This window comes from Onychostoma macrolepis, chromosome 21 (genome assembly GCF_012432095.1).
Source record: "Onychostoma macrolepis isolate SWU-2019 chromosome 21, ASM1243209v1, whole genome shotgun sequence".
Classification (NCBI taxonomy): Eukaryota; Metazoa; Chordata; class Actinopteri; order Cypriniformes; family Cyprinidae; genus Onychostoma; species Onychostoma macrolepis.
The window spans coordinates 15,816,331-15,828,829 of NC_081175.1; the positions used below are offsets into that span (position 1 = coordinate 15,816,331).

At 35.2% G+C, this 12,499-nt stretch overlaps 2 protein-coding genes across 8 annotated transcripts; one reads left to right on the top strand and one right to left on the bottom strand.

Annotated features, from left to right (window-relative positions):
• The first annotated feature begins 1,434 nt into the window (after positions 1 to 1,434).
• Positions 1,435 to 5,549, top strand: il7r (interleukin 7 receptor). Its single transcript, XM_058758235.1, has 9 exons — positions 1,435 to 1,488; positions 2,368 to 2,630; positions 2,941 to 3,046; positions 3,227 to 3,372; positions 3,486 to 3,628; positions 3,734 to 3,890; positions 4,092 to 4,203; positions 4,281 to 4,344; positions 4,445 to 5,549. The coding sequence occupies exons 2-9, from the start codon at positions 2,558 to 2,560 to the stop codon at positions 4,781 to 4,783; spliced, it is 1,140 nt and encodes a 379-aa protein (XP_058614218.1). The 5' UTR covers positions 1,435 to 1,488; positions 2,368 to 2,557; the 3' UTR covers positions 4,784 to 5,549.
• Positions 5,429 to 11,878, bottom strand: capslb (calcyphosine-like b). Of its 7 annotated transcripts, XM_058758238.1 has the most exons (7): positions 9,946 to 11,878; positions 9,112 to 9,264; positions 8,860 to 9,037; positions 8,147 to 8,182; positions 6,826 to 7,035; positions 6,518 to 6,632; positions 5,429 to 5,898 (listed from the first exon to the last, which is right to left on the bottom strand). In XM_058758238.1, the coding sequence occupies exons 2-6, from the start codon at positions 9,246 to 9,248 to the stop codon at positions 6,528 to 6,530; spliced, it is 666 nt and encodes a 221-aa protein (XP_058614221.1). In that variant the 5' UTR covers positions 9,249 to 9,264; positions 9,946 to 11,878; the 3' UTR covers positions 5,429 to 5,898; positions 6,518 to 6,527. The 7 variants fall into 7 exon arrangements, with proteins under 7 accessions (XP_058614221.1, XP_058614222.1, XP_058614219.1 ...); XM_058758239.1 differs by lacking the exon at positions 6,518 to 6,632; XM_058758236.1 differs by having other exon boundaries at positions 5,429 to 6,632.
• Between the last annotated feature and the right edge of the window lie 621 nt (positions 11,879 to 12,499).

Below are 12,499 nucleotides of genomic sequence, written 5' to 3' on the forward strand. Positions count from 1 at the left end.
GACAGTTTTATTGTCAAAGTTACTTGACACGAGTACTTTTTAAAATCTATTAACCATTGGTTCCAACCAACTGCCATATGCGCATGGGTTACAATGCACTTGCATTATATGGACTTCTTCTTAAAAATCGTTGTTTATCTGAAAAAGTCAGAAAGTCATACATCTGGGATGTAATGCCAGTGAGTAGCCTAAATGATAAATTGGCTATTGGTAATTTTTGGTGATCTTACACTCCAGTAGGCTACCACATAATGTACCCAGTCACTATACTGTGTTACCGATTCTGCAACAGAAACTACTCAAAGTATAGACATATTCTGTATATTATATACTTGTGCATTTTCTATAGTGAGCAATTCATGTATATTGAGAATACTGTGCATTACATGTATACTGTGCAGTTTGAGGATTCTTGTCTTTCCTGTCACAACATAACCACATCCAAGACTTTCACTTTCACAGCTGAGTGCTGTAGTGACAATAATGTCAGTTGAATTGAATTAATTATTTGAGTTATCATTATTTTCAATTAAATAAATTCAACTTGTTTTGTAAAAGTCACAATTGGTAATTGTTAAAAATGTATTTCCTATTTTAAATATTGGATTATAATGTTCAGCTAAATAAAATTATGCTCAAGATAAAACAAGTGGCAAAAAAAAAAACATATTTGTGTAAAATATAGATTCTAATACCCTTGAAAATGTATACCATATGACTGCAAGCCGCATGATTGTGATTGCCATATTTTGAATTCTTCGTAATTAAGTGAGCATTGTGATGGTCTATGTGTATATGCTAACAATGGGTAGTATGTCAGCCAGGCTTGCCAACTTAGATTACATGGTTGGAGTAAGAATTTTATGATGGGTGAATATATTAGACACATGTATGATACTAGTATTGTCTTTAATGTGTAAACATCACAACCTAATCAGACCCTACACTGTAAAAAAAAAAAAAGTTGAGCCAACTTAAAATTTTAAGGCAACCAGCTTCAGCAGATTTTTTGAGTTTGCTCAACTTATTTTTGTGGGAGATTCTCAAATTTTTGTTGTATAAACTTAAAACGACAAGTTGAGAAAACTAAAAAATCTGCTAAAGCTGGTTGCCTTAAAATTTTAAGTTGGCTCAACTTTTTTTTTTTACAGTGGACAATTTTTGGAAAATGGCATTTTTTTGTCCTCATTTAGCATTATCAGTAACAAACGCATATTCTCCCAGAGCATTGTATATTATATTATATTACCGTATTGTCCCGAATATAAGACGATGTTTTTTTCTTGGAAATACATCTGGAAAAACGCGGTCGTCTTATATTGACATTATATTGACATTTCTAGACTTTGACATGTCAGTAATACACCCACAACAATAGGTGGCGCCAAAAACGCATATAACGAGTGTGCCGTGAAATATGTAATGCATGTGTGTTGTAAAGTCAAAGTCGTGACTGTTATGTTAGCCTGATGGGACCAAACTTCCTCTGTAAGTGATTTTAAAACATAAGACTATACCCACATTTGAAGACTACAATAAGATTTCACTTCTACTGTTAATACAATTTTGGTAGGCTACTATGAGATGGATAGCCTAAATGTTATATAATTCAGATGGGCTACCTGTTATTTCAGTGGTATATCAAAAAGTGTATATTTTTCAATGTCATTGTTGGTACATTTTACCAGTATTTACCATACTTTCAAAACAAAAATTTAAATAGGAAAAATATGCAATTTGAAAATAATTTAAGAAAAAAATGTTTTACAGAGAGAAAAACAAACAAACAAACAAACAAAAAAACAAGATTTGGTCAGGGTCGTCTTATATTCGGGACAATACGGTATATTATATTAGGCTATATTATATTATATACCTCCCTAGACTTTAATTTTCTCTGGCGTTTGATCTTTCAAGCAGACAAATACTGCTCCTGAGAGCTTAAGTAGTAGTATAAGTTAAATGCAGATTAAAAAAATAACACTCCTATCTTTATATCTCTCAAATGAGATATGAAGCCGCTTACAGTAGATTCTCACTCGCATTTGTAAACAACACAACATTGACAACGACTCCACTCCAGTTCAAGAAGCTGTCAATTAAAACCTCGCCAGCCGCTGCCCTCACGAATGATTTGCGCCAGAATGGCGAACGAAAAATCAGGGAGAGTAAACAAAAGCTTCAGAAGCCTAAATGTAAATTCTGACAGCGCATTTGTAAGTAGAGAGATGAGCGAAAACAGTTAGTGAAGCAGGCCGTGTATTTACGAAGTCAAAATTTGGCATGCTATAAAGACAACTTTTATTATTAATTTTCTAAATAGAAGTTACCTCCGAAATTAAAGGCACAAATCTGATTCCATTAAAGGGGTGGAGCTGACACGTGGAAAGGAAGCAAAGGAAACACACATAAGAAATGACAAGCACCGTCTCTGTGCGTCTACCACTCTATCTCTTCCTCTCACCTCTGAAAGTACCACTGTGAGCTGTCACTTGTCAGTAAACGTGTGTGAGTAATGAAGACGTGAGTGATCTATGCCTGTACTGCTGGATCAGAGATGGCGGATGTTTTATGGATGCTGTTTGTTGTGTCCTGTCCTTTGGTTCTGTCAGAGAGTGGAGATTATGGTGGTGAGTATTCTGAGAACTGAGACTGTAAATAATAAACTGAGAATCCATAGATTGTTATTATTTTTCACTTTTTAAAATATGTTTTCAATGGGAGTGGTAATTATAAGTTGTTTAGTCTTTAATAAAATCGCTGGCAATAATGACAGTAAATGTTGCGTAGTGATGTATGATTATGATCATAAAGAGTTATACTCCTTTGGGGGTAAATGCATGTGAAGCGATCGTTTAGGCTAGTTTTCATTGAAGCACACTAACATAAGGTGGTGACTAGAAAAAAAATGTCTTTTTTCCCCCTCTTGGTTCCTTTTAGATTCTTTAGATGATGTGCCCTGCACGTCTACTATGACCCTGAGTCAAAGTAACCTCATCTGCTCGCTCGACGAACCCACTGAGGAGTTCAAATTCCTGACACTCTGGTATTTCATTAGACATATTTAATGTAAATTGATGTAGAATATCTGTCAGTAACTTAATAAAAAAGGTTTCTGTCACTAGAGGGTTTGAATGTATTGTGAATCAATCTTTGCTTAAAGCACTAATGTTGAATAAAATGGAAATAAGAGATTGTTGTTGTTGTTTGTTTTTCTCCTATTTAGCAAAATGGAAGGTTCGGGAAAAAAGTGTATAAATGGTACTAAAAGACCACGAGACATTATTTTTGAGAATTTGATCGTTACAGCAAAATATGAGCTATACTTAGGAAATGAGGTCATCAAAAAAGACATCGACCTGTCAAAAATCGGCAAGTCTATCTATCTATCTATCTATCTATCTATCTATCTATCTATCTATCTATCTATCTATCTATCTGTCTGTCTGTCTGTGTGTCTATCTAATCTGTTTTTGTCTTTGCAGTCAAAATCCCAGCTCCTGAAATGAAGCGTGCCACTTACATGGAAGACACAGATGAAGTTTTCATATGGTTTAACCACAGTCACGGATATGTTAAAGCCCCTCGATTCCAATTGGAAATCTGGAGGGACAAACCTGCAGACAAGGTGTTTCTCACAACAATTTGTTGGTTTGACTTGACCGTCCCTAAATAAAGTCCATTTTGAGTTCTTTTAACAAATAAACAACTCCTATGTTTTCTTTCTCCACAGCCCATCAGACCCGTTATAGATTATTTGAACTTCAGTATCAGCAGGGACAGACTTGTTGGAGATGGTGTTTACTACACACGTGTTAGAGCAAAACCTTGCAACTATTTTGATGGCGACTGGAGTGAGTGGAGTTCAAATGCCAGTTTCACTATAAAAAGTGAGTGGATCTGATTGGAGATCAGATGTCTGTTACATGAGAAGATACTACTATGTTTAGTATGACAAACACTCCTTTTTGTACTCATTATTGGGAAGGAGAAGAGTCAAATAGCTTTAGGATTAAGAAAATGTATAAAAATGCATTTTAACCATTATTAATCATGTCTGATAAATTGTGATGCTATAAATGATAAAACAGGTTCTACAGTTCCTACCACAGAAAAGAATTTTCCAATGGTTGGTTTTATCATCACTTTCTTTGTCATTCTGGTGCTCATCATCTGTTTGGGGACCTTGCGATGGAGAGCACAGTGAGTGTTTTACCTCATTTAAAAAACCCACAAAAAGCTGTTTTTTTTTATAACACATATAATGTTCTCTCATCCAGCATAAAAGACTACATTACACCAAATATCCCACACCCGAAGGCAACTCTTGCACAGATGCACAGGGTAATTCAATTTCTCATGAGTCTGGTTGCTTCTTTGGTGTTCTGCAAGATTAAACACGTGAGACTCAGCGTCTTCATACAGGCTGTTTTTATGTTTTCAGGGCCTTCCTTTCACTTTCAGTCCTGAGATATTCAGTGACGTCTTCATACACCGTGTGGATTACGTTGATGAAAAGCCATCTTCTCCTGAGCTTCAGGATGGCCTGGATGAGCGCCGCTACAGTCAAGCCAGTTCCTCAAGAACATCAGTGAGTGAAATGGACATGAAAGCTGATGAATGTCTTCCAAGAGAGCAGTCCCACCTTAAAATTAGACTGTTAGACGAATCAGATTTGTTGAAAGAAAGCGAACATGGCAGCTCTCAGAGCGTAATGGCCCCTCGACGAGAATGTAAAGACGAAGCCTATGTCACTATGTCCAGTCTCTTTAAAACGCAATGAAGAGACCGTCTCAAAGCAGTCTTTGATTTTACAGATCCTTGGTTTGTATATGATAAAGAGTTAACTGAGATTTTATGATGCATTTAATAACCTGTTACATATATAAGAGGCGCTTTGACATGTCACTAGTCATGTCCGGTTTGTCCGGCTCTGATGCTAACCAAGTTTGTACATATAGCAGTCATCCACAGGTTTCATTTTCAACCAAGCACCATGCACAGCTGTGGTCTCCATTTTGGTAGCCAATTTCCTTCTGAATGTTTCAGAAACACAGGCATTAAGAGTGATAAGAAATCGAGAAATCCACATTTCTGAAGTCATCACACACATACTCGGACCTCATGTAACTGCTGCTAGCCTCAGTATCCTCTGCCAGACATTTACCTATGTATATTACTTTCATCCATAAATATGGCTGAGTAAAGCTGAGAGGTTTAGGTTCTGTTAACCTCACGCACAACTAATACATACAGTTCAAGTGGCACTTTTTTAGTTGTCAGAGGATTTATTTATATTTCTATGTATATTAAAAAAACAACCGCTTGTAATGCTAATTTTGTAATGCAATTCAGTTGTAGCCTATATATAGTAATCTATATTAAAATGTGTAATAAAGAATGTATAAAAAAAAAACATCAGTCCATATAAACGTAGAATCTGAAGAGACTTCTAATTTTTATAACCATTATTAAACATTTCTTAAATGAGTCGCATTTTGTAAAATAGCATCTGCCATAGCATGCATAAATAAATTTGAATTACAAGACTTTCATGCATCATATATACCACACTGGTTTCAGCACAAATATGACGCAGCGATTTACCCTAAAAACAGTTACCACTGACCAAGCTCACATTTTACACACAATTTAAGCTTCTACAGTACTTCTATTATTTGATTTTCCAGATTCATTATTAATATCCTTAAATCACATTTCAGTTGTGTCAGGTTTATGAAGACTAACTTGCTTTGATTTCACAAGCATTATCAATTGGTTTAAAAGCATAACCCCTCATAACTTCCATGCATTTTTCATCATTAAAATAAAATATACATCATTGTCAATAGAAGCACTGACTCCACTGTAATAGTTCCAGAATTCATCTTTTGTCACCTGTAAATGGAAAAGAGAAAATAATGTTATAAAACAAACTGGTAGCCCTTTCAGAGACCCTCATCACCAAAACCACAAAGCAGAAGGATAATCCCAACCCGGAAAGAAAGAGAACAATTTTGGAGTCAATTAATAACAAAAATCATTTGTATTTGAATTTTTGAGTGTTTCTCACAGAAATATGAACAGGTGCAAAGACAGCTTTCAATAGCCAAATAAAGAGGATGCATACAATCATACGACTCAGGCAACAATACCACACCACCTGCATTTGTTAGATGGTGTGGCTGATTCTGGAATAAAACAATACATTCACCAGTGCAGCTGCTTGTCTTCGGTGAGAAACACTGTGTGCAATAATTAATTGGTTGATTTTTTTTGATCATGTGTGGAAGATTCCCAAAACACCAACGTTAATAGTTGTTAGACACCAAAGGTAAATTGGCACCTTATTTTAGACTCAACCCTGTCAAAACTGTGCTAAAAATGTTTGTATACTTTTTATAAACTTTAATATACATATTAAAGTTTATCACAAAATCTATTATGAAATGTTTAACAGAGTCATGACAGGGTCAAGACATACTTTTGCTGAAGGTTGACTGTCTTTGTTCTTTACCCAAAATAGTTTAGTCAAGCTTCCATGCATTTTTCATCATTAATATAAAGTAGATATCTGTGTCAATGGATGCGCTCACGCCGGAGTAGTAGTTCAAAAACTCCTCTTTTGTGACCTGATGTGTGAAGACATAGCATTATCAAAGAGAACACTGCAGAAAATGACTTGTAATGATGCCATCGGGGGAACTTTGAGATTGCAAATGCTTAAAACCAAAGATCTTGTTCAGTCTGTGTACTATTAATACACTGTTATACTTGATACCGCATGTTTTAGATAAAAAAGAATGTTTTTCAGCATCTTCATACCTTCCCATCCTTGTCATCTGGAGAGTCAAAACTGTCCAGGAATTTGCGGAATACTTGGTCTTCGTTCCACTCGCCGTTTCTGTATTTGGGGTGATGTTTGACATTGTATACTCCTCTCAGATCCTCGATTGTAATCACACCATCTCCGGTCTTATCCAGCTTTTTGAATGCCTGTTGCACCACCTCCTTTCTGGCATTAGACATGGGTGGCTGCAATCACATGAATGAAAATAACAACATGAACATGAGCACTAAACTGGGGCCTGTACCATGAAGCCGGATTAGCTGGCTAGCCAGGTAAGTTTCAGTGTAGTTTGCACCAATCCTGGGTTTTAGGTACCATGAAAGTGGCTTGGCTTTTAGCTGCGTTCATTGCCATAGTAACTTGCACTCCACGGCAGGTTATGTTCTGTGTTAGAGATCTCAAACTGAAATTGGACCAATCAGATGTGAGCAAAGTGACATGTGTCTGACACAAAAAAAGTCACTTCCCCAGTTTCTCTTCCTACAAATTAAAGGTCACTATGTAGTAGGCTACCTTAAAAACAAAATTGTCTGGCTTTAATGATAATTAAAATTTACATATGATTAGCTAGCCTCAGTATCCTCTGCCAGACATTTACCTATGTATATTACTTTCATCCATAAATATGGCTGAGTAAAGCTGAGAGGTTTAGGTTCTGTTAACCTCACGCACAACTAATACATACAGTTCAAGTGGCACTTTTTTAGTTGTCGGAGGATTTATTTATATTTCTATGTATATTAAAAAAACAACCGCTTGTAATGCTAATTTTGTAATGCAGTTCAGTTGTAGCCTATATATAGTAATCTATATTAAAATGTGTAATAAAGAATGTATAAAAAAAAAAAAACATCAGTCCATATAAACGTAGAATCTGAAGAGACTTCTAATTTTTATAACCATTATTAAACATTTCTTAAATGAGTCACATTTTGTAAAATAGCATCTGCCATAGCATGCATAAATAAATTTGAATTACAAGACTTTCATGCATCATATATACCACACTGGTTTCAGCACAAATATGACGCAGCGATTTACCCTAAAAACAGTTACCACTGACCAAGCTCACATTTTACACACAATTTAAGCTTCTACAGTACTTCTATTATTTGATTTTCCAGATTCATTATTAATATCCTTAAATCACATTTCAGTTGTGTCAGGTTTATGAAGACTAACTTGCTTTGATTTCACAAGCATTATCAATTGGTTTAAAAGCATAACCCCTCATAACTTCCATGCATTTTTCATCATTAAAATAAAATATACATCATTGTCAATAGAAGCACTGACTCCACTGTAATAGTTCCAGAATTCATCTTTTGTCACCTGTAAATGGAAAAGAGAAAATTTATATATAATTATAATATGATTTATATTATTATTACTCCATTACACACAAGCACTTTTAGTTTAACAATTATTATAAAGCATTTATTTTAAATGAATATTAATATATACAGATCATATGTAATATAAATAAGTGGTAGAATCAATAGATAATGCTTTAAAAATGGCTACATGTGACCTTACATGTTTGAGTCTCTATCGCTATATATTATCAACTATATAAACTAACTTCACAAGTTTCACTTGTGACTGCACTGATCGAGCAAGATCATTTCGTTTATTTGTCCTCTTTCATGGACAAGTACTTCAGTGGAAATGCGTTTAAATTCCTCATATTCTTTAATCTCTTAACCTTTAACAAAAGAGTTTTGAATCTCGCTGGCTTTCTTGCGAGAAGTAAATCACTCTTGCTCTGTGTTGTGATTGGCTGTTCACTGCTGAAGTCACACATTCATGTGCAAGCGCTCCATTAACTCAGGATCAAGCCTGAGTTGACAGAAAGTTGATGATCAGCTTCATGGTACCAACAAAGCCAGATTGGAGTGGTTTGGTTTTGTCAACTCAAAACTTATCCTATAACTCTGAATTTGTTCATCTATCATCATGGTACAGGCCCCTGGTCTAAAGAAAACACAACACCATTTAAGTGTGTTTACCCTCAGAGTGATAAGAAACTCGTCAAAATCAATTAATCCACTGCCATCCCTGTCAAATTGTTGAAAAAGTTTCATGGCCTCTTCTTTCTCAATGAGCACACCATAATCACTCAGGCCTTTCAGGAACTCTTTCATGTCCAGTGTGCGACTGTTATCATCATCCATGATCCTAAAAGTCCTGAGAACATCAGACTGTAGTCAAATATCTGCACTTCAGTCTATATAAAGCAACACATATAATGCATACAGTACCTGCCCAGTCCCTTGATTCCTGCAGACCCTCGTGCCAAACACTGTAGCCTCAGACGTTCAATGGGGTCTTCACAATTCGCCAGCTGCTTCTTGGCACTGATTGCCATCTCTCGGTCATGCCGCGATGTACCTGCCATCCTACACCTATCTGATCTAAAGGTGACGAGTGATTTTTAGGCCTTTATCCGTTTATTTGGCAACACTGGTTCTTTACTGGCATCCGTGGTTCTATAAAGAACCTTTAACATTCATGGAACCTTTCCATTGCACAAAAGGTTCTGGATAGTAGAACAAGCTTATTTAGAATTTTAAAATGTTTTTCACTCTTTTAAAAACTGTTTACTGAAAGATTCTTTAGGAAACCAAAAATTGTTCTTCTACTGTAGGGAATGACTACGAAACCCTCTGTTGTGTAGTTGAAGCATAATGTGTTTAAGGAAATTGTTCAAATTTATATAAAGGTGTAATGAAAGTGTATATCTTAGATCATGTAACTGGTTGCCATTCCTTTGAAGTTTTTCCACCTTTTTCTTTGACTAGCTCATTTTTAAATTATGTTGTGTGACAAAATGAATTCTAAAACTAGAATTACTCTATGTAGTCTCTGAGTATGAGCTCATAAAAACGGCATGCATTGTAATTATAATATGTTATAGTAATTCAACTTTAATACACAGTTATTAGCTATGAGCTGACTGAGTAATTCTAATCGTGGACTACTAACCATGGAGTAAGGAAACAGGCTCTTAAACTGCTGTAATTCAGTAAACAGCACATGACGCCACAATATAAAGGCTTTATTTATCCGTAATAATCTATTCGTTGCATACTCACGTAGAGAAGTGAAACAAAACGATGATTAATATGTTGAAACCACCTGGATTTCCTTAGCGCTGCTTTGCTCTTTCCTGTTTTAGTGTTCAGTGTTTCCATAGTGACCAGTTCTTGTATTTGATTGGTCATTCTCGCTTCAGGTGTTTGATCAGGCGATTAGAACGCGATGTTGGACCTTCCGCTGTTGTTCAAGTTTACTGGTTGTGGTTTAACAGCAAGACGGTACAAAAACACCAGCTAAACAAATGACTGAATATGAAACAAACAACTGCGAGGCGTGCATGACAACAGTTGATTTCTCAATTGTTCGAGGATGTTTGTGTAACGTTAAATACCTTCACGTTTGGAGACAAACAGAATAGAAAGTTCCTGAGAGGTAACGAAACCATAGATATTAACTTTAAATACACAATATTAACGAACAGAAGTTAATACGATTTAATCAGTCATTTATTAATAATTGCAAGATTACATATGTGTCTATTTGGATGTACCACAATTCACTTACACCAAATATACAAATCAACAGATTCCAGCATTAGATTCCAGTTGGCCTTCATCAATACACTACTTGAGGACTGACCATATCAAAAAGATTACACCTCATTGGCAACAAAATCTTCATATATACACAGTAGATATGAATAATTATCAGCAAACCAAAAGGTATGAACCAAAAAACACAAAACAAGGCCCTCTTATTTAAACTTGAAGGGCTAAATTTGCTATGAAAATACATTAATTCAAGATGAAACCATGATGCTTAGCATTTGTGGAGAGAACAGACATACCGTGTTTGTCGTGAAATATACATTACTCATAGCTGCTACTGTATACACTTCCTGTGAGAAACAAGACTCCTCTGCATATTCAGCAGAATACCATGCAAAGATATGCTTGATGACTGTGTGTACAATGAGAATTTTATATATTAAAAAAATGTGATTCCCTCACATCTTGCCATGCACTCACTAGCCTTGTTTTAGAAGCTTATGTAGTTGCTAACCAGTTTGCTTCAAGACATTCATATACTGACGGTCTGTTTTCTATAAGAAAACTGCGCTTGTGATAAAGAGATGCTTATAAGTCTGGAAAACCAGCACATAAGTACTTTTTGTAATCCATTTAACCTGACCACAACAGAATGTGTCCTTAAAGCTATTTTAACAGCCTTGCCTATTCTGAATAAGTGACATACATGCCAGTGCAAATAAAAAATGGCCTATCAGACATCCATCCACAAGACTAGAGCTAAAATAATGTAACAAATATAACTTCATTATAAACAAGTTAGAAACAGCTGAGTAACAGCCATCTGAAACAAGCAAAGAATGTGTCCAAAATATATAAATAACACAGTTTAAGTACCAAATTAAATGTGTGAAAATAAATATTAGACTTAAAGTTAATATATTTTCTTCATTCATTAAAAAAGTTAAAAGAACAGTTTCATGGATGGAATTTTAAGATGAATTTCACTATATACATGTGTGCATACATGTGCATATACATATAAGTGTACATACAAGTGCATACATATGTGTGTGTATATATATATATATATATATATATATATATATATATATGGGTAGTTGACGTATCAATGTATCCTATGGTGTGACGGAGAAATGAAAAAAAAAAGAAATAACTTAATTCTAACCTCTAACATTGAAGATAAACCTCTCTCATGCTATTTCTAACTCTAAGAATGAAGATACATTTTTCTCATGTTATTTGCATGTTAAGTTTTTTCCTACATTTTTGGTATGTCACACCGTAGGACACAGTCCAATTTTTATTTGTCAGCTACCCATATATATATATATATATATATATATATATATATATATACACGTGTGTGTGTGTGTGTGTGTGTGTGTGCATTCAGTAGGGGAAAAAATTATTTGATCCCCTGCTGATTTTGCACGTTTGCCCACTCACAAAGAAATGATCAGTTTATAATTTTAATGGTAGGTTTATTTGAACAGCGAGAGACAAAATAACAATAAAAAAATCCAGAAAAACGCATTTCAAAAAAGTTATAAATTGATTTGCATTTTAATGAGTCAAATAAGTATTTGACCCCTTCGCAAAACATGACTTAGTACTTGGTGGCAAAACCCAGACGTCAGAGGTCAGACGTTTCTTGTAGTTGGCCACCAGGTTTGCACACATCTCAGGAGGGATTTTGTCCCACTCCTCTTTGCAGATCCTCTCCAAGTCATTAAGGTTTTGAGGCTGATGTTTGGAAACTCGAACCTTCAGCTCCCTCCACAGATTTTCTATGGGATTAAGGTCTGGAGACTGGCAGCCGCTCCAGGACCTTAATGTGCTTCTTCTTAAGCCACTCCTTTGTTGCCTCGGCCGTGTGTTTTCACTCATTCACTCATTAAAATGCAAATCAATTTATAACTTTTTTTAAATGCGTTTTTCTGGATTTTTTTGTTGTTATTCAGTCTCTAACTGTTCAAATAAACCTACCATTACAATTATAGACTGATCATTTCTTTATCAGTGGGCAAACGTACAAATCAGCAGGGGATCAAATAATTTT